General features: G+C 40.2%; 1 protein-coding gene across 7 annotated transcripts in view; it reads right to left on the minus strand.

Moving 5' to 3' along the window:
- Positions 1–22730, minus strand: part of fhit (fragile histidine triad diadenosine triphosphatase) — a 208697-nt gene that overhangs the window by 40982 nt on the left and 144985 nt on the right. For all 7 annotated transcript variants that reach the window (XM_077529545.1, XM_077529543.1, XM_077529544.1 and 4 more), the window contains 2 exons: positions 15701–15730; positions 13670–13738 (listed from right to left, as the gene is read on the minus strand). In XM_077529545.1, coding sequence (XP_077385671.1) covers positions 13670–13738; positions 15701–15730 — 99 coding nt within the window. The remainder of the gene's footprint in view (positions 1–13669; positions 13739–15700; positions 15731–22730) is intronic.

The following is a 22730-nucleotide window of genomic DNA, read 5'->3' on the forward strand; positions in this document are numbered from 1 at the left end:
AGCAGAAAGACGCATGTTAAGCAAGAGCGGAGCCGGGGGGAAGGATAAAATAAAGTTTAAATTTTACGATTCCTTGGATAGCATTTTGGCTCATCGACCCATTGTGCAAGCAATGTCTTCAGTTATAAACAGCATGGGTAAGGCCCTCTTGTTTCACTTTATAAGGCCTAACGAAGTTAGCAAACGTGCTAATGTAAACGTGCATGCTATCGCAACGTTCTGAAAGTAGTTTGTTAGACTTCAACAACGTTATGTTTGTATTTCATGATACATATTCCAACGTGGTTGTGGGCAATTCCGTGCGTATGTATACAAGTCCAAAATGGCGGGCTTTTATTCGGTGAAAGGTCGCTCTGCGCTTATTGAAAAGCATTGGACTCTTGCTCATTGTAATTTGATTTCTAGGGGTATTTTTATTTCAAAATGTTAAGACACAACTCTATAACTACTAAAGCAATCTGCCTGCTTAGTGTGGTAGTCACATGCAGAAGTAATACAATTCGCTGTTTGTTTTCACCTTGTAAAGGAAGCTTTGGGTTGTCATCAGTCGATCAACAACCACGGCTTGAAGAACAATTGATGTCCAACCTTTCCTGTTCACATAATCACGGTAGCCATCACTTGGTGCACGAATGGGTATGTGAGACTCGTCGATTCAACCGTACACCTGGGGTATCTCATGTGCCATGTAATTGTGCTGTGCAATCTCAATTGCCTCGTTCACCTTTGGCATCCTGATGGTTGGCTTCATCAGCTTGTCGCATATGGCTTGGCAAACCCCATACACGCATCTATGCACAGTGGTTTTGCTAACGCCAAATGTTTCGCCTACCACCCTGTACTCAGCACAGGTCGCCAGATTGTAAACAGCAATAGCCACTCGCTTTTGTGTTGGAATTGCTTCACGAGGAGACGACAAGTCTGGTTCCACGAGAGGTTCTATAACAGAACACAGTTAAAAAAAGGTTGCTCGAGTCATCCTGAAATTTTGAATCCATAACTCGTTGGTGAATTCCTCGTTGACGATCCTCTCCCAGAAATCTCGTACACGCGGCCGCTGCCAGACGTACGGACTTTGCCTTGGAACGATCATCCGGTACCTTCGTCTTCTTTGTAAAACAGTCAAAGCAGCAGCAGTGGACGCAAGCAAAGTTAGTGTGAAAACACTGTGGAAGTTTTGTAAAGCACTCTCGTTGTCCATCTTCACAAACTTCTACAAGTTCTACCTATTCTCCCTCCACTACTATTTATGCCATTTTTTCTTCTTCTTCTACTATTATTTCTTTTTCTTCCACTATTATTTGTTCTTCGTCTTTCTATTAATGTCGGGCGGTAAGCCGCTTGCGAGAATATTGAGAATTTACGAGAAGCGTCAGATCTCGTGAGACAGGACGTGATGAGAATTGCGCCCGAAGCGAAAAACACTCTGCAATGGAAACACCGACCATTCGAAACTGTGTTTTTTTTAAATTGGAGAAATATCGCTTTCATTTTGCGAAAAAGGGTAATGGAAACACACCTAGAGACCGGAGTGCCCACGCAGGCACGGGAATGAACATGCAAACTCTACCCAGGAAGGCTGGAGCCCGGACTGGATCTTGCGGCCTCAGAACTGTGAGACGAAGTGTCCTTGAGCAAGACACCGAACCCCGATTTTCTCCTAGTGGACACAGCAGGAGGCGACCACTGGTATGTGTGTGTGTGTGAATGGGTGAATGTGAGGCTTAAAATTGTAAGGCCTTTTGGGCACCATATGGTGTAGTTAAAGTGTTATATCAAAAGCAGTCCATTTTAACATTATTTCTGAAGTGCCTATCAAACTTTTAGTCATTCACATTAATCAGTTTCCAAGAAGTTGCTCTCAGTTTCAAAAAGGTAGGTGACCCCCGCTCTAAGTGTTTAGCATCCTCATGGTAGGATTAAAAAAACAAAACAAACAAAACAGGATGGTTCTATGTTGAGCCCTCCACCTAAAAGACTGGAGGGGGGTAATTCATGCATTAAGGCAGTTCTCATTTCCTGATCATTAACAGACGTGCAACCTAGAAATTATGACAGTATTCTTCTTGAAAGCGCCTGAAAGGCTTAAAGCTACTATATGGAGGATTTCCCCAAAAAATATCTTAACAATAGCTTTTTTATTTGACCATTTATGACTGAAACATATTATAATTAGTAGATCAACATCTTAGCTGTTCACATTGGGTACTCCTACAAGCCTCTGGCCAATATTATTTAGGAAGCGTCCGGTCCGAATCCTTCGAATTCCCCGCCCTCTGTGACGTCATGCACGTTCTCGTCAGTTGTTTCCTGTAGTCGCGAAAACGGAACTTGTACAGATTTTCGCTGCCCCAGACACCCGCTTCTACTCCGCGGAAGGCTGCTTAAAAAAAAAAATGAAAACAATGTCAAGTGCCACGAAAAAAATAAATAAATCTAAACTTGGTAGTGACCGACGCCGGGCAAGAACGAGAGTGAACATTGGTTTGACATTTCAGCGGTGGAGAGAGTTGAGATCGGACTTGGATTAGAAAAGTGATTCACAGCTGGCTTTCTACTCCAAAAGGTAAGAGGCGAGTGTCTTGACATTTAGAAGAAAATGTGTTGTTTTCAAATAGCAGTAACCTCAAGATCGATCACTTCTCGGTCGTAACTATTGGGGTGAAAGTGAGGTGGACGGCAACATTTAGCGTGAAAGGGGCGACAAAGTTGAATGTAATAGAACAGAATGACTTTATGAAGAACAGACGTTCCATTCCGCGGCGTTTCAATCAGGCTAAATGTCGCCTTATTTTCCTCTGTGAAAACAGCCTATTGTAGCTACATTATGCTAACGGAATGTGAACGGTACTACTGAATGGTGATAACATTCACGGCCGTATCACACTAAGTAGTGAATGGGTCTATATGTTTTTCACAATCGTCAATTTCCATAAATGACAGCCCACCTTTCGGCTAATGCACAATGACGCTAGCCTGGGGGCGACATACACTAATAATGACTAGAATCAGGTTGACGTCCGTCGAGCGGGGTGACTACAATATGTAACTGCATATTAACATCGGAATGAGGTCCAATTAATTGCCGTAATTTGCACATCGTTTTGGAGTACAGCACAGGATTGGACTTCGACCGACTAAAGCAATATGATCTGCACGTCCCGTGGACATCAATTCTTTAGTGTCATTCCGTGAAGTGGCCAGCTTTGTATAACATTATAAAACTTCTTACCTCTGAAAACATAGTTTAATTGGATATGAAGAGCCCAGTCTTCAGTATTGAGGTCGTACACGTACGAGTGCGCGCAGCGTGTACGAGCGTGCAGTTTGTTTTCGGCCACAGGTGGCAGTAGCGATTTTAAATTTTAAATCTTCCATATAGCTGCTTTAAATTACATACCTGGAGAGGACATAAAATACTGTTCTCTCTGATAATAGTTAGTTACGTATATTGGTATTTACAACAAAATTCAAGGGAAAAATAACAATTTCTACAGATCAGTTTATTAAATCTAAATTTGAGCTCCGTTCACATAAAAAATCAGTTGGAAAAAATGTTAAAAGTATACTAGTGTTTATCCATGAATGAATACAATCAATTCCTGTTTTCAGCTAAAGCTAAATCTATCCTGCAGCTATACTTTGAGGGGTAAATTATTTACATATGAATTATGTGTCTTAGGTTATCAGTAAGAAAATACTTTTGAAGACATTTTATTTTGCTGAATCTTTCAGATTAATAAGTTAGACCTTTTTCTACACTTTGATGATTGGGAAATTCTGCAAAGTAAGATTCCGATTGCAACCACTCATAATGTTGAGGTCAATGCAATTTAAATGAGCAAACTCATTATCAAAGTCTGTAACATATAACAATTAAACACAGCGAAATCAAAACTTGATGATTGTATCCATTAAAGAAGCAAAAATGCTTCTATTTCACCAACACTCAGAAAAAAACAGGCCTAGATCCAACCAACTTCAACAACCTTCGGGCCATTTCCAACCTTCCTTTCATCTCCAAAATTCTAGAAAACTCTTGTCATCCAACTTCACAACCACCTCATTTCAAATACCATCTATAAGCAGTTTCAATCTGCTTTCTGTCCTTTCCATTGTACTGAAACGGCTCTTCTCACCTTCATGTCCCCTTCATTGCATGCCTTTTTCTTACATTTACTATATTGCTATGTCACATGTATGTCTGCACCATGGACTTTTTTTTTCCATTGAATGTTCCTAATTACACCACGGGAGTATTGCTATTTCAAAATATGGAGAAGGCACTGATCAGCGAGGGAGTTTGTCCTCTATAACCATCCCAGGCCATCCTCTCAATGTCCCACTGTTTACTATTCTATTCCAACTCCCATTTGGGACCAGAGATGGAAGAATTTCCCAAAGCCTTTCTCCCAGCTCCCTTTTGTAGAAGACCAAAGTCATTTGCACCACATAGACATGTTATAAAATTGGGGGGAAAGACGTGTTTAAAATATCCCCCTGATTGAGCAAGGCTCCTCCGGATTCCCTGAAGAAATTAAAAACAGCCTAACTGCGGGCTTGTATCATGTCCTCATCCATGCTCCTGTACAAGTGTGACAGTCCCCACTGGACATCGACATACATGGATGCTTTTTTAAGTTCACAATGCTACAAATTGAGGGATGGAAATGTGAACGCTCTCGTGAGGAACTAGACTGCAGGGAAATGAGAAATATAGCAGCGCGACATGAGAGAGGGAGTTAAGTTTGCTTGGTTTTACAGTTTTAAAATCAATGGAAACATACCTGGGCTGTTATTTAAATTTGCAAAGTAGTAATAATCTTCATATTCTTAGTCCCTGTCACTCTTTTGCATTCAAAGAAACATCAGCCACCGTAGTTCCTCTAGGCTAGTCACATTACATAAACGATACTTACATGTTGTGCTACATGAATACTAAGCTCAACTAGTAGTTGGAGAAGGTCAAACGAAGCATAGTATGACTCATTGTCATATTATGTCATTCACTGTGTTGTGTGCTTAAAGGTTGGATGCCAAAACGCAGACACAAATAAGGTTTTAACTAGGGATGTCCGATACCACTTTTTTCAGACCGATACCGATACTCAGACCCTCAGTACCCACCGATACCGATACCAAATGCCGATACCAGTCGTACATTTTGACAAATAAAAAAAAAAATCCCTAAAAGATATTTTTAAACAAATATATTTCCTTTAATTTTGACAAAAAAACAGCACAGTCACTCTTCAATAGTCTTAACGCTCAAAATAAAACACAAAAATGCTCTTATAGTTCACAATTTTGAAGTATTTCCAAACCGGTGAGGTTTTGGTGAAAAACTGCTGCAAGCTAGCGCCAGTTACAGGCAAGGAGGACTCACTTAACGTCTTCCCCCTCTGCCATCGGTCGCTTGTACTCGTCTGCGTCACGAGTACTTGAAAAAAGGCTGGTATCGGCCCAATACCGATACCTGGTATCGGTACTCGCCCATCCCTAGTTTTAACTATTTATTCGCATTACTTACTAAACTAAGAACAACGAGAATGCATCGCGAATCACGACATGCCAAGCCCCCCTTGGGCAGCGGAGAAGCACAGCGAAACAGTGAGCAATAATCCGGCAACACGCACATTTCTTAGACAGCTTATATAGACAGTGAATCGATCTCATTGGTTGTGGCTAGACATGCGAGTACCATACTGACATGGAATTCTCTGATTGGCTGTTAACCCAGTAATTACAGATTCCTGACATCAACAAACATCATATAGCATGAAAGATTCTTCAGTAAGTAGTTCATACAGAGAGTTCCAAACATCATATAACATCACACAGCCTAAAACTAGCTCAAACAGGTCATGAACTCAACCCCAAGCGTGACCCCAGACATGAGACAAGACCCAAACATTACTCCTGCATGACTCGAGACAAAACCCAAACATACCTCCTGCATGACTCGAGTCATGACACACTGTAAAAATAATTAATTGTTACCACCAGTGCTGCCCACCGCTGTGATTGGCAGGCTGGCACATGCGCATGTGTTACAAAGGAATTGCGCACGGGACCCTTGAGAAACAAAAATAAATAAATAAATGTAAAATATCGATACTAGCGCTCTGGTATTGATCCGATGTCGATATTCATGTTAGTATCGATTGTATCAATACTTGGATCCATCTGCACAGCCCTAACCTACACCCCCCGAACCTTGCGCTCCCGCCCATCATCTCAGCTCTCTGAAATGCTTCGAAACAATTGAGACAGACTCACTACACACTCAAAACCGTCGACAGGAACGAGCAACTGAGGGTAACAAAGGCGGAAGTGCAAGAACTGGGACGCGGCCCACATGTTGCAAACCGGAACTGGAAACACAGCTGATGTGTGAAACCCCGAAACTCAGAAGTCCCGCCTCCTCCAGCTAATATACCCCATTCACGACGTGTGGGTAGAAGTTTGTTGGACGGCGCCATAATGGATTAATGGATCAATTTTCTTAACCGCTATATTCCTCACAAGGCTTGCGGGGGTGCTGGAGCCTATCCCAGCAGGGTACACCCTGAACTGGTTGCCAGCAAATTGCAGGGCACACAGAGACAAACAGAGACAAACAACCATCCACACTCACAAGCACACCTAGGGACAATTGAGAGAGGCCAATTAACCTACCATGCATGTCTTTGGAATGTGGGAGGAGACCGGAGTACCCGGAGAAGACCCACACGGGCATGGGGAGAACATGCAAACTCCACCCAGGAAGGCCCGAGCCTGGACTCCATCTTGCGTCCTCAGCACTGGGAGGCGGACATGCTAACCAGTCAGCCACCACATACACACCGGCCCGGTCGGTTGCTGCTGGCCCGGCGATTGCGGTTTGGGTCTGGTGGGCCTGGGTTCCCCATGGTACTCCCTCCTCTCCCCTTTCCTCCTTGCCCTCTCTCCCTCTGCCTGTTTTTCCCCGCTTCCTTGTCCCTACTCCCTCCCTATTAATCCCCCCTTGCTCTTTGACCCTGCCGCCTTCCCCATATATAGGTGTGCCATATAGGATGTTCTTACAGTTATGAATGAGATAAGGAAAGAGAGGAGCTAAGTCGGCCGATGTTCTTCAGGTGATAAAAAGGTTTTTTTTTTGTTGTTTTTTTTATATGTTGGGAGAAGGTTAGATTATTGTCCATGAAGACGCTGAGGTCCCGGCAGTGATGTGAAGGTGAGAGAGTGGCGTTAGCAAAGGCAAAACAAATTTCTAGGGTTGGAGAAGTGAAGGGTCTTAGAGTCTTTACTGTATATAAGCATATAGAGCAGGGGTGTCAAAATCATATTACCAAGTGGGCCGCATCGGTAAAATAACGGTATATAACTTAAAAACGATTGCCGTCAATTATACGTAGATTTTTGCTATTTGTGGGCCAGCCCTAAATTACAGAACTCAACTGTAATCATATTGTTCCAAAAAATAATACAAATGCAAATGGAACACGGCAACATTGAGTTCTGGATGTGTTAAATTGACCTGTTTTGCATATATATATATATATATATATATATATATATATATATATATATATATATATATATATATATATATATATATATATATATATATATATATATATATATCCATCCGTCCATCCATCCATCCATCCATTTTCTTGAACGCTTATTCCTCACAAAGGTTACGGGGGCTCTGGGCTGACTGACACACATGGTGTTCCCAGAATGCATTGTGTGGCGCAGTTAATGACGTTATAAGTACAATAATCGTTGTCATATGTATTTGTGTGACTGCTTGTGAAATTCCAAATGTATATGTTTTGATTGTGGTCAGCTGATTAATTAGTCCGACATATCAATTTATTTATTTATTTTTTTACATTACAAAATCATCTCACGGGCTGGATTAAACCGCTTTGCGGGCCTGATCCGGCCCCCGGGCCGTATGTTTGACACCCCTGATATAGAGTCTGAACATGTATCATTTTAGGGTACCTATGCAAACAGTGCATACACTGATATATTTAGTGATGAATATCCTAATTCCACAATTTCTATTTAATAGTGGAGAGAAAAAAAATACCCACTCTCTCCTTGTCTCTTTCGTAGTCTTCATAAACAAATACACATGGTGAATGCTTGGTATGAGTACTCGAAACCATAGAAATTATTCATACTAAAGAAAAATACACTCATTGAGCAGGCATGACATAAAAAATAGAAACAGTAAAGAGTCCACTGTTAATAATAACCCTTATGATCACATGCAAATTAAAAACAACCCTGTTTTCTACTGGGACTTCTATGAAATAGCACATTTAATATCTCCCCTCAGGCACGATGGCAAAATTATTATTTCTTTCATAAGACATGGTTATTAGAATATTCATATCAAACTTGCAAGTCATTGATATTCATTTGCTACAGACTGTTGTTACAAATTCCAAATGTCACACTGAAATTTAAAACACCCTGAAAGGCATGTTCATTATTTTCTTATTGAAATGTTGTGGTTCACTGGTTTGCAGAGTCTTGTTCCTCAGGGCTGTATAGCATGGATCATATTTGTTCAAACTTGGATGTTTAATTAAAGTTATTAGGAACCACAGGTGGATAACTTCATGAGTAGTGAATTGCATTTGCATTATGCATCTGTAGCACTTAAAGCATAGTGCCAGTTGCAAGGAGAAATCAATGGGATCAACAAGAGTTCAGTGTATGTTCCCATTATTTTTGAATAATTGGGATAGTCAGGAAAGATGCTTGGTCCCAGTTTAGAGCATAAATGCTAATATCCACCTGTAGTCTCTGGGCAGGTTGTTGTTAATAAAAGGAGAAGAATACAGTATATTTATATATAAAAAAAAATGGCAGTATATGAGATTAGCATTACAAGCTGCAACTCACTCTCACATTTCACTTTCCCATTCCTTCCTTCATCCTCCCTATCATAGGGCAAAACATGAACTTTCAAATATATCAATGACTTTCATCCATCTCATTCATTCATCATTTGCCTCTAATGTGTACAATTTTGTTCACATGTCTGCCATTTCTTTGTCAGACATGCAAATGTTGGAAATCCTGTACAGGTGGGAATATCTGTTGGCAAACTATTTCAAATGCTAACGTCAACAGAGGAAAATGATGATTTGGTGAGTGCAGTCCTACATTTGGAAATTCTGCACTGTCCTCTGGAGGCGGAGCATGTGACTTGAGCTGGGGGGTTTTCTGAAGTCAGCGCAACAAACCCACACAGAGCAGCAGGATCCCCTTTAAATTACTTTAAAGGGCAAGCAAAGGTTTGCAAATTATACATGATTAGAAAGTTGTTTTTAGCAGTGGCCACACCATACCACACAGTAATAGAGGAAGTGAGGATGGACTCAATTATGGCAGTATAAAATTGAAGCAGCATCTTAGCTAGCACCTTCAATTTGCTCAGCTGCCGCAAGAACAACCTCTGCCGGGCCTTTTTGATGAGGGAGCTGATGTTCATCTCCCATTTGAGGTCTTGAGTGATGGTGGTACCCAGGAAGTGGACGGAGTTCATATTGTAGATGGGTGTGTCTGTCAAGGTGAGGAGAAGTAATGAAGCAGGTGCTTTCCGGAAGTCTACCACCATCTCCGCTGTCTTCAGAGCATTTGACACTAGGTTGTTGCTCGCACACCAGACGGTCCACTTTCCTCCTGTAGGCAGACTCGTCACCATCTGAGATGAGGGTGACCAATGAGGGTGGTGTCATCTGCAAACTTAATCAGTTTGACAGACTGGTGGCCAGAAGTGCAATAGATGGTATAGAGGCAGAAGAGCAGAGGGGAAAGTACGCAGCCTTGAGGGAAACCTGTGCTGATGATGTGGGTGTCGGAGACAATCTTCCCCAGCCTCACATGCTGTCTCCTGTCTGTCAGGAAGTCAGTGATCCACTGACAGATGGGGGCAGGCACATTCATTCGGGAGAGCTTGTCTTGGAGAAGAGTTGGACGAATAGTATTAAAAGCAGGGCTAAAATCTACAAACAAAATCCTGGCAGAGGCTCCTGGGGAGTCCAGATGCTGCAGGATGAAATGAAGAGGTAGGTCAACTGCGTCTTCTGCAGATGTGTTGGCCCTGTAGGCGGACTGCAGAGGATCCATAAAGGGGGTTGTGATAGACTTGAGGTAGGACAGAACCAAGCGTTCAAATGATTTCATGACTACAGAAGTCAATGCACCGGCGGGAGGCCCCGCGGTCGACCCAGGACACGCTGGAGAGACTATGTCTCTCGGCTGGCCTGGGAACACCTTGGGATCCCGCCGGAGGAGCTGGTTGAAGTGGCTGGGGAAAGGGAAGTCTGGGTCTCCCTCCTAAAGCTGCTGCCCCCGCGACCCGACCTCGGATAAGCGGTAGAAGATGGATGGATGGAGAAGTCAATGCAACTGGTCTGTAGTCATTAAGTCCAGTGATGCTTGGCTTCTTAGGGACTGGTACTATGGTGGAAAACTTGAAGCAGGCTGACACGTGACGTGACTCCAGTGAGGTTTTAAAAATGTCAGTAAAGACTGAAGTCAACTCAGCTGCACAGTGTCTCAGGGTGGAGGGGGACACCCCATCTGGTCCGGAGGCTTGCGGAGGTTAAAGCCTAATTCATGCCTCCACGTTTGCTCTCGCATTGATGACCGCGATCACATGATCTACGGCGTTCATGAAACTTAAGTGCCGCGTCGCTCGTGGCCGGCTGCTGTGCACACGTCGCCAATCCTTGAACGCCGTAGATGGCGGGGCGTAGCTCGCTTCTGATTGGTCCGTTAGATGACGTTTTTTCTTTTTTTTTCTTTTTTCTCTCTCCCCGCCCCCCGCCCAGATAGTTTCCGTGAAGGCAACTGGCGGCGCAAATCGACTTCCTGCTCGGAGACCACGGCTGTGCATGTGGATATGTGCCTGGGACAAGAGGCGGAAAACAACAATAACTTTAAAAAAAAACAAAACAAAAAAAAACTGTGTTCGCTAAGCGCATGGCTGTTGTGTTTTGGCGAGTTTACGGCCGACACCGGTGCAAATTGGCAATAATTAATTACCACGGTGATGAACTTACTCTCCCCCCGGCTTTGTTTCGTGTTTCTGAATTAAATTGAACTTCCTGAATCCGTCATAAAATGCAGAGGAATCGCCACTCTGTGGCGTCCCAGCCATAGCGACAGCGGGACTTGGTGTGAAACTCCAGCAGACACCGATGTGTATTGCGCACAAGTTGGAAGGCAAACACACGAGCGGAGCTCCGCCGTAACGCCTCCGCGCAAGCCTCTCGCAGAAGCATACTGAGGCCTTAAGTCTCCTGAACAGCCTGTTAACATCCATCTCCAAGACTGTGAGGGTTGTGTCTGTGGGAGAGGAGGAGCTGTGCGGGAAGATTGTTGTGTTCTGTGAAAAAGGTGTGAATATTCATGGTGGTGGTGGTGGGTGCAGAGTGTCAGAGCGACAATAGAACTCATTCAAACTGTTGGCTAGTTCCAGGTCATCAGTGCAGTGAGGGGATTTAGGCTTGAGCCCCTTCCACACAGAGGCCATGTCATTGGCTGAGAACTGTTTTTTAAGTTTCTCAGAGGACAGTGATTTAGCATTTCTCACCTCCTTGCTGAACCTGTACTTGGCCTCTCTGTAGCGATCTCGGTCCCCACTTCTTAAGGCAGCCTCCTTATCCAGCCTCAACAGTCTGAGTCTTGTTGTGAACCAGGGTTTGTCATTATTGTAACTCACCCAGGTGCTTGTTTGAACAATACTTTCCTCACAAAAATGAATATAAGAGGTCACAGCATCTGTGTACTCATCTAGGCTATCTGTGGCAGTCCTAAACGACCAAGTCTGTTGTGTCCAAACAGAAATGAAGCTCATCCACAGCCTGGCTGGTCCACCTTTTAGAAGTTCTCACCACAGGCGTGGAAAGCTTCAGCCTTTGTTTATAAGCGGGAATTAGATGGACAATGACGTGGTCAGACACTCCAAGTGCGGCACGGGGCACTGCCCAATATGCTTCGCTTATTGTGGTGTAACAGTGATCTAGTATGTTCTCCTCCCTGGTTGGACATTTAATGAATTTTTGGTGTATTGTAATGTTTGAGATGACATCAAACAACACAGATACTTGATACAATGCCCCAAAAATAATGGTGCGGTATGTTTCCTCTCACAGGGAAAATTGATTATTCATTTATTTTTTGAAGCTGTATTAAACATGCATACTCATGCATACTTTCATAGAACCAATAATTGAATCGATATTTCTAATCATTTTGTATACTGAGCTTTAAATTTGGTTCACGGAGTCCACAAAGTAAAACACTAGGGATGTAATGATATCCAAACATCACGATACGATATTATGACGATATGAAGGTCACGATACGATAATTATCACGATATTGTGGGGGCATTGGCGATATTTAAATAAGATCACAATATTCTAAAAAAAAGAGCTCATACTAAAAAAATAGCACAATATTGTGCTTTTGTGCATAACAGCAATGCATATAAACCACCTAAAATCTCTAATAACAATATTGAGGCACTTATTTGGTAATGCAAGCACACATTGATTGCTTCACAATCAAATTAGGTTCCCCTTCATCTGACAATTAGCATAGATTTTAAACATAGAAGGCTAAAACATCCCCAATAAAAATTAAATTGCACTAATAAACTAGCCACTATAGGGTGATAGGACTGCACAAATGGATATCAACCTGACTTTTTTAACAGATGTGTTCCTTTTAAATATTGTGAACATGACGATGACAATATTGTGGCAGTTTTAATATCACAATATTGCCCTTCTTGTGACATCCCTATAAAACACAGTTAAAATGACCAAAAACAGTATTAAAAGAGTATCATGCAGTATCTCACGTGAGATACTATATGAACTGTATCTACTGTACATATGCTCTTATATGAACATGTGTAAGTGCAAATGTTGAGCTTGAAAATACCATTATCTGCACACGGATAAATAGGGGCATGTATAAATAGGGGCATATATATATATATAAATATATATATATATATATATATATATATATATATATATATATATATATATATATACATATATATATATATATACACAGTCTTCCCTCGCTATAACGCGGTTCACTTTTCGCGGTGTCGCTGTATCGCGGATTTTTTTTTTTAAGTGCAATTTTGCATATTTTTTTACAGTAATATACCCATTTTATAAAATTTATGAAGGTTTGAACATTGTCAATGTTTGAACAAAAGAGAAATGTGAGAACATGTAAATGCCTCAATGAGAAAAGTGCATAAATTGTGCGGTCGGGGATTTTAGAGCCTTAAAACATTTATAAGAGTTGTAAAACATAAAGCTAACTACTTCGCGGATTTAATTTATTGCGGGTATTTTTTGGAACCTAACCCCAGCGGAAAACGAGGGAACACTGTACACACATATATATATATATTGTTTGTGATTCACTATATAAATAACCTATTACTGTTTTAACAGTCAAAATAAACAGAGTACAAAGAGGTTTTTTTTTTCTTTTTTGGGGGAACTTCTTCCTACTCTTATAACAAACAGCAGTTGAGGCAAGGTGAAGTCCAAGTCAGATGTAGCTTTTCATAACATGTTCAAGTTCAAACAAATCGAATAGCACAAAACAGAAACGGTCATACCTCATCGTAGACACTATCATTGTGTTCAAAGTCACCAGCCTTCCTGGGAAGCACGTGGACATGGACATGCTGAAAGAAAACAAGAGAAGCCAATTGTTTAGGTGCTGCGTTAGTATAGAGGGAAGCAGATATTTTTTTACCACTCGGGAATCATTTGATAAACCGATATGACAGATTATTTCCATAGGGACACGTCATTAATTTGCTGAACGTTAGACAAGCAAAACAGTACTACTGCTTTGCCACAAATCACAGGAGAGGAACCGTAAATTCCACCATGCATGCTGTTTGCACACCACAGAGACTCTTTAATCTCACACTTTTCAGAATGCAATTGGCTTTCTTTAACCACACCGCCCCTATCCAACTGTTTCCGGTGACTATTCCCTGGCTGTCACAAACCTGGCAGCCTGTATGATTAACTGTGATTTGTTTCTCCGCATGGATGGTGTGGTTAATGTCCTCAAGACACCCTTTTAATTTACTAAATACTTAGGTTGAGCTCACATGAATATTTTCCAAAAAATGTATCTTTCTACCTCCAGGCTGAAAAAGATTTATGCATTTGCCACACACAATGGGATTTAAAAAAAAAAATTAAAAAATCTGTCCACATGAAATATATCAATTGGCTGGCCTCATGCCCCTTTTCCATCCTTACTTAAAGTTAATGAGCAATAAATAGTTAGCATATATTTTTTAAGTATCATATTTCTTTACAATAGTTTGTTTTTCACTTATTCTGTATGATATTAAAGGACTGTCTCAGAAAATTAGAATATTCTGATAAAGTTCTTTATTTTCTGTAATGCAATTAAAAAAAAAAAAAAGTCTTCCACTCTGGATTTATAACATGTTTATAACATGAAACGTTAATAAATTAAGGTTTCCCGCTGAAATAAATGGAAATGCAATGAATCTGTTCCAGCACCGAAACTAAGTTATGCTAACCTTTATTTTGTTTTTTTTTTGTTTTCAGCCTTGTGTGTGGTTAAAAATAAATATACAGAACTATCTCAGAAAATTAGAATATTGTGATAAAGTCCTTTATTTTCTGTAATGCAATTAAATAAGCAAAAATGCAATAATGGATTCATTACAAATCAACTGAAATATTGCAAGTGTTTTATTATTTTAATATTGCTGATTATGGTTTACAGCTTAAGAAAACTCAAATATCCTATCTCAAAATATTTGAATATTTTCTCAGACCAAGTTAAAAAATAAAAAATGCCATAATCAGCAATATTACAACAATAAAAGGCTTGCAATATTTCAGTTGATTTGTAATGAATCCAGTATGGCATTTTTGCTTATTTAATTGCATTACAGAAAATAAAGGACTTTATCACAATATTCTAATTTTCTGAGATAGTCCTGTATATTTATTTTTAACCACACACAAGGCTGAAAACAAAAAAAAACAAAAAAAAGGTTAGCATAACTTAGTTTCGGTGCTGGAACAGATTCATTGCATTTCCATTTATTTCAGCGGGAAACCTTAATTTATTAACGTTTCATGTTATAAACAGGCTCACAGAACCAATTAAGTTTTTAACTTTCATTGTACTTTAACTGCATACCGAATTTAGTAACTGTGTTGGGATTGCTGACGGCCAATAGTTGTCTGAATAGATAATAATAAAAAATATCAAATTAGGTTGATTTGAATAAACAATCCATAATGAACAATTTATCATGAAGAAAATATATACTTCTAAACAGCCTTTAAATATGTTTTTGTTAGTTTCCTTCTTTCTTTCATTTTTTTAAGTTGTATTGCTATATAACACCACCTGTGTATTATATAATAATCTGGCTGTGGTTGTGGATACTCACATTGCATATTTTGAACATCATCTACAGTGTGTGCTTTACATTCCCTAACGCCAAACATAATGTGGCTGTTTACAGTTGTTAGGTTTCTTTTTTGTATGTGTTTATTTATCATCAAACGCACAATAACCTAATTGGCAAGCATTGTTTGTCATTGCTACACGGTGATGAAGTTGTGAATTATTGAATTCTCACCTTCACAGTTTGTCCCGCTTCAGGGCCGTCCTAGCGAGAACAAAAAGAGGTAATTAGAAAAGGTGAATATATTCTGAAGTACAGTATTTAAGGTGCCCTTCCCTCAAAATTCTTTTTTAAAAACTGTTTTTATGCGTCGCATATGTCAAAATAAGTCTGCGACCTATTTTGGATGCATTAGCCGAAAATGGCAAAAGTCTTGCAAAATGCTTGGAGTTGAATTCAGCACTGTTGTGATGTAGGATTGTAACTTTTAAGTACATGCTCACTTTGTGGATGCTACTTTCCAACTCAACTCAGAAAAAAATGACTGACGGCGACAACCTCGCAGCATCTGAAACTTTGAATCAGATGCCAGTCTCTTGGGGAATAAGCTGCTTTCAGTTTATTTTTGGAGAAGCTTTGAAGCATTTCGAAACCAAGACTGTGATGTGTCCGAGCACATTTCTTGGAGGATGGCTTCTTAAATGTTCACGCGCACTACAAATTCATTTCTGTTAGCCAGGTCGGGTGCAGTGTACAGCCAATTGGTTGGACACTTCTTGTCGTCATTTTTGGTCATTTTCAGAAAGTTTTGATCCAACATTTTTGTTCTTGAGTAGCACTGAAACACGTTAATCAACTGTCTAAGTCCCCTGGATTGCGTGTTCACATTCTCACTTGTTGGTAAATTGACAATTAGAAATTAGGAAGAGTTAGGTGACTGGAGGCGGAGGAACTACATTTCCCATCGCGAGATGCTGTGACTATCGCGTGACCGGTAGCGAGACTGGGAAAATCTAACATGGCGGCGCTCTGCTGCTAAAATAGAATTAGCTTTATATTTCTAATGAAACCCGAATTTAATGATTAGATAAATTCGATTTTTTTCTTTTCTAAGAAAGATCGGAAATATTATCCAGTGTGGACGACCTCGAACGTTTTATTGACGATCATTTTTATAGCTGCGCGATGGATGAGCCGGAGGCTAGTCGGGATAATCCTTCGAAAAAAAAAAGGAAAAATGACTCGTCAACAGACACGGACGATTTAGCAACCGCCGACGTATCGGTGAGTATGCTGGATTCCATAAATAAAAAACTTGACGTCCTCTGTCTTATCCGCGAGGACGTCAAAGAATTAAAGGCAAGTTTGGAATTCGTTAGCCAACAGGTAAGCGATCTCCAATGCGATAACTCCGAGCTACGCTCCTCTCTCGTCGCTGTCACAGCCGAGTTGGAGACGATTAAAAAGGAAAATAAAATGCTAAAGGAAACGGTCTTAGATGTTCAATCCCGTAGTATGCGGGAAAATCTAATATTCTCAGGTATAGCCGAAAATTCTCCAGATAATCCAGAGGGTGAGATAAAAAAATTCATGACATCATCGCTAAAGATCCCACAGGAGACGGTAAATAATATCTCTTTTCACCGTGTACACCGGCTCGGAGCTCGTAAGGGCAATAAGCCCCGTCCTATTATTGCTAAGTTCGAACATTTTAAACATAAAGAATTGGTAAAAAGTAAAGGACGGGAGCTCAAAGGGACATCTTTCGGGATGAATGATCAATTCCCAAGAGAGATAAACGAGCGGCGAAAAGTACTGTTTCCTATAATGAAACAAAATAGACAGGAGGGTAAACGGACTTCGATGGTCGTTGATAAATTATATATCGACGGCCAGCTATTCCGAAACCCAACCTCGACCCCTTGGCTGTTCTAACTGACAATTGGTAGAGCCGAGCATTGTGTGATTATTTGACGTATGTATATGTATATGTATGTGTATGTATATGTGTATATATGTATATATATGTATATGTATATGTATGTATATGTATGGATAATGGGTTACGAAATAGAATATGAATTTATATTATGCATAGGCTATATAGTAATAATAATAATAATAATAATAATAATAATAATATAGAAATATATTCTTAAAAAAATAAATTAATAATAATAATAATAATAATAATCTCGCTTAGGTCACCATTTACTGGTGTATTGTTATGTTGAATCCCCCACAGATTTCCTTCACACTCACTTCCCCCCACGTTTCTTCACTATTATACTTATCTACTTGCTATCTCTCTCTTTATATAAATTATATAAATTGCCTAATTACTCTTTTGCTATCCTACAATATGTTAATATTAATAAGCAGCTTATATAGATGTATACATAAGACTGAGTCTATATTGCTTGTATGCAGAAATTAGTTCTGGTCTCCTGGAATGTGTGTGGCGCTCGCTCCCAGGCAAAAAGAATAAAAATTTTAGACCATCTCTCAAAATTTAAGGCAGATATTTGTCTCCTACAAGAAACCCACTTACAAAAATCAGAAGAAAAATTATTTATAGATAAAAATTTTAGTCAAGTTTACTCTGCCTCCTATAATAGTAGACAAAGAGGTGTCTCTATACTTATACATAAGAATTTATTCTTTACTCTAAATAATATAGTAACAGATTTAGAGGGCCGATATATTATTATCCAGGTAACTATATTTAATAAAGTATATACAATTGGTAATTTATATGCCCCAAATAATGATGACCCTGATTTTTTCCATGAATTTTTCTCTCGGTTACTCGATTTAGCAACAAATTCTACTATTATTATTGGAGGTGATTTTAACACGGTCTTGAACCCGTTAATAGATCGTTCTAATAATACGATATATACAAGGCGATTACGATCCGCTAAAGTAATAGATGAATATATGGAGGATTTTGGCCTCAGCGATGGCTGGAGACTTCAAAACCCAACTAAGAAGGAATTTACTTTCTTCTCTGCTGTGCACCGATCATTCTCAAGAATTGATTTTTTCCTTACAAATAATTCTATTGTTGATAAAACTGCTATAAAAATACATTCTATAATTATAAGTGATCATGCACCAGTCTCCCTCACTCTACAAATTGACTCTACCTTTAAACCTCCCCCGATATGGCGTTTTAACATCTCATTACTGAAAGACGTAGAGTTTGATAAAATTATTAGAAGGGAGTGGGCAGATTTTTTGGAAATAAATGACTCTCCAAATATATCTCCATCTCTTCTCTGGGAAGCAGGGAAAGCGGTAATTAGAGGGAAAATTATATCATATTCAACTTATAAAAAGAAACAGGATCAAAAATTAGAAAAATACCTGGAAGATAAAATTAAACAACTAACGGATGAATATGTATTAAACCCAAATAATCAAATATGGATAGAACTACAGAATATAAAAATACAGTTAGATAACATGTTATCTAAAAAGACAGAGTTTATAATACAACAGTTGAGATATAATAATTTTGAACATAATAATAAATCAGGTAAATTCCTGGCAAATCAACTTCAACGGAATCGGGAAAAATCTCTTATAACGGCTATTAAAGATATAAATGGTGAATGCACACAATCACCAGAAGAAATTAACCATATTTTTTATAACTATTATCGAAATCTATACACAGAAATTAATAGACCTAACCCTGAATATATTGAGGAATTCCTAAACAGCTTAAATATACCTCAGTTATCTATTGAACATAAAGATATTCTCGATACCCCGCTTACTATAGATGAGTTGTATCGTGCTTTAGACAGTATGCCTAATGGCAGAGCACCTGGTCCAGACGGCTTTCCGGCTATATTTTTTAAACATTTCTGGTTAATGTTTGCTCCATTATTTCTAAGAGTAGTAACTGAAATTAAAAGTAAAGGTGATATACGTCAAGATATGAATATAGCAGCAATTAAACTTTTATTAAAGCCAGAAAAAGACCCTACCCTCCCGTCAAGTTACCGACCGATATCACTAATTAATACCGATATTAAAATTATCGCTAAGGCCTTGGCATCTCGATTAGAAACGGTAATCTCGACAATTATTCATAGTGATCAAACAGGTTTTATTAAAGGTCGTCATTCTACTAATAATATTAGGAGACTCTTTAACTTGATTAGTATGTCACAGCGGTATGATAAAAAGGCAGTTGTTATTTCGCTGGATGCAGAAAAAGCATTCGATAAAGTTAACTGGTCCTTCCTCTTTGCTGTCTTAAATAAATTCGGCTTCGGGGAGTCATTCATTCAATGGGTCTCAATATTATATGATTCTCCTAAAGCTACAGTTACTACTAATGGGATTACATCACAGAGTTTTACTTTACAAAGGGGAACAAGACAAGGGTGCCCAATTTCTCCTTTATTATTTGCTATATTTATTGAGCCGCTTGCATTAGCTATACGTCAGGATAGACGGATCCAAGGAATCCACTCCGGGACAATAGAACATAAAATTAATCTATATGCCGATGATATATTACTCTATTTAGAAGAACCTGCTATCTCGCTAGGGGAAGCATTTAAATTAATAACTAAATTCTCTCACTTATCAGATTACTCTATTAACTGGACAAAATCAACATTATTACCTATTACAGAAAATTCATGGAATCCTACAAGTCAGGATCCACACTACTCCTTTCCTACAGGTAATTTAAAATACTTAGGTGTTAAAATTTCACCTAAGTTAACTGAATTAACTTCTTTAAATTTTTCACCATTATTGGATAGTATCCGTAGTGACCTGGAGCGCTGGAATAATCTTCCGATCTCTTTAATAGGACGGATAGCTACTATAAAAATGAAAGTTTTACCAAAGATTAATTATTTATTTTCAATGATTCCATTTAAACCTACGTCTAACTGGTTCCAATCGCTGGACTCTGCTATCATAAAATTCTATTGGAATAAAAAAAAAGCCAAAATTAGTCTATCTACTCTTCAGGAAAGTAAATCTAAAGGAGGTTTAGAGGCACCAAACTTTATGTACTATTATTTAGCTAATCAACTACAATATCTTGTGCTATGGACACAACCCAACAGAGATACTAACTGTTGGTTGGAATTGGAGCAGAAGGATTGTAATAATCTTAGACTGTCAGATTTACTCTTTATTACAAAATCAATAAGACGACATAATTGTTTTAAAAACCCAATGATAGCCGCCACCCTGACTGCCTGGTGGAAGGCATTAGAAATTACAAACTCCCAATTGGCGCCCTGTGGGCTCTCTCCCATTTGGCATAACCCCGACTTTCAACTTAATAATCAGCCGTTCCATTTAAGCCTATGGGAGCAGAAAGGAATTACACACCTTCATCATCTTTTCTCAGATAATAAGTTTATATCGTATACAAACTTGGTCCAGAAATATGAAATAAAAAAGGGAAATTTCTTACATTATCTGCAAGTTAAAAATATGGTTAAGAAACAAATCCCAACACTTCAGGATACGCTCCAACTGCCTGTCTTAGCTAAAGATATTATAAAGCTTTCTCCAACAACAATAAAGAAAATATCAAAAATATATAAGTTATTTTTATACACAAATAAAACGTATTTACCGACTTTAAAATGGGAAAAAGACTTGTCTATAGTTCCGGAACCAGACTTTTGGACCCAAATCTGTGAAAATGTATTTAAAATGACCAAACAGACAAATTTGCAACTTATCCAATATAAGATACTTCATAGAACATATATTACACAATATATGATGAAAAAAATGGGACTCTCTGACTCCGACATTTGTCTCCAGTGCTCACAAAACACTGCCGATACTTATCTTCATGCTTTATGGTCATGTACTCCAGTGCTGCATTTCTGGACTAAAATCTTGGAAAAGCTCGCTGATATATTAAACTGTAGGCTTCCTTTATCTCCAAGATTGTGTTTACTAGGTGACTTAACAATAACTGAGCTACCATGTAAACAATCTCAATCTATATTTATAGCCCTTACTATTGCTAAAAAAATAATCCTTGTCAATTGGAAAAATAAACAATCTCTAAATATCGACCACTGGTTAAACTTACTAATAAATTATATCTCAATGGAAAAAATCTCTGCCTTAAATAAAAATCAAGTATCAAGATTTAAACAAATATGGTCTATGTACATAGAATATTTTAATCTCAATTTGGCAACTTAATCCTGCCAAGATTCTGCCTGTTAACGAGAGCCACCACATCGTTACAACTTCTGTTTTCGCTGCTCCTGTATTTGGTATTTTGTATCTGATTGTTTTTATTTTTATATAGTCAGGAACCTAGTTGCTGCTAGTGGGCTCGAGCATACCACACTATACGACACTATACTCAATAACTCCTTAAGATCTATTTCTAGTGGGCACTAAGCATCAACACTTGGTGTTACTGCATGCTAATTAGTCAATTTTCTTGACGCCGTCCCCTGTGGTCGGGCGGGGGTGGTTCTGCCCCCCCCCCCCCGTTGTCTGCTCGGTGGCGGTTGCGTCTTGGCCGCTCCCTGGGCCCCCTGTGGGGTGCGGTGTTGGGGTGCTTCCCCTGGTGCCCGGGGCGGTGCCGTCCCGGCGCGGTCCGCTGCTCCGTGCCCGGCGGCGCGGTTCGGGGTGGGTGGGCCTCCGGTGTGCCCCGTGGTTCCCTCTCCCCTCCCCCTTCCTCCCCCCCGTCGCCTCTCCCTCCTCGCCTCCTCCCGCCCATCCTCCTCTGCCTCCCGGTCCCTTTTCCCTTGTCACCCTCCCTCCTCCTCTCCCCCCCCGCCTCCTGCCCTGCAGCCGCCCTTTCGTCTTCTTGTCGTCTTCTCCCCGCTTCCCCCGCCCCCCCCCCCCCCCCCCTTCCCTGTCTGCCCTGCGGCCCCTCCCCCTCCCTCTCCCTGGGCCTGGGGCTCCCTCCCCGGCCCGGGCGTCGGGCTCCGGGGGCCGGGCGAGGGTTTGGGGCCTGCCCCACTCCGGTATAACTCCTGGCGCCCCGGGCGGGCTCCGGTGGCCGGTGGGCTGTCCGGTAGCCCTGCTGCGCTGGCTGTCCGCCCATTGTGGTGCCGGGTGGATGAGGTGGGGGGCGGCAGGGGGTGGGGGTGCTGGGGGGCGGGCGTGCCACCTACACCCGCCGGGTTGGGTGAGGCCCCGCTGGTCGCTCCTCTTACTCACTTCACTAGCTTGCACTATACACTTTGTAAATATACACATAGGGCACACAACACATTTCTTGGTGGGGTGGGGAAGGGTGGAA

Source organism: Festucalex cinctus, chromosome 8, assembly GCF_051991245.1.
Source record: "Festucalex cinctus isolate MCC-2025b chromosome 8, RoL_Fcin_1.0, whole genome shotgun sequence".
NCBI lineage: Eukaryota > Metazoa > Chordata > Actinopteri > Syngnathiformes > Syngnathidae > Festucalex > Festucalex cinctus.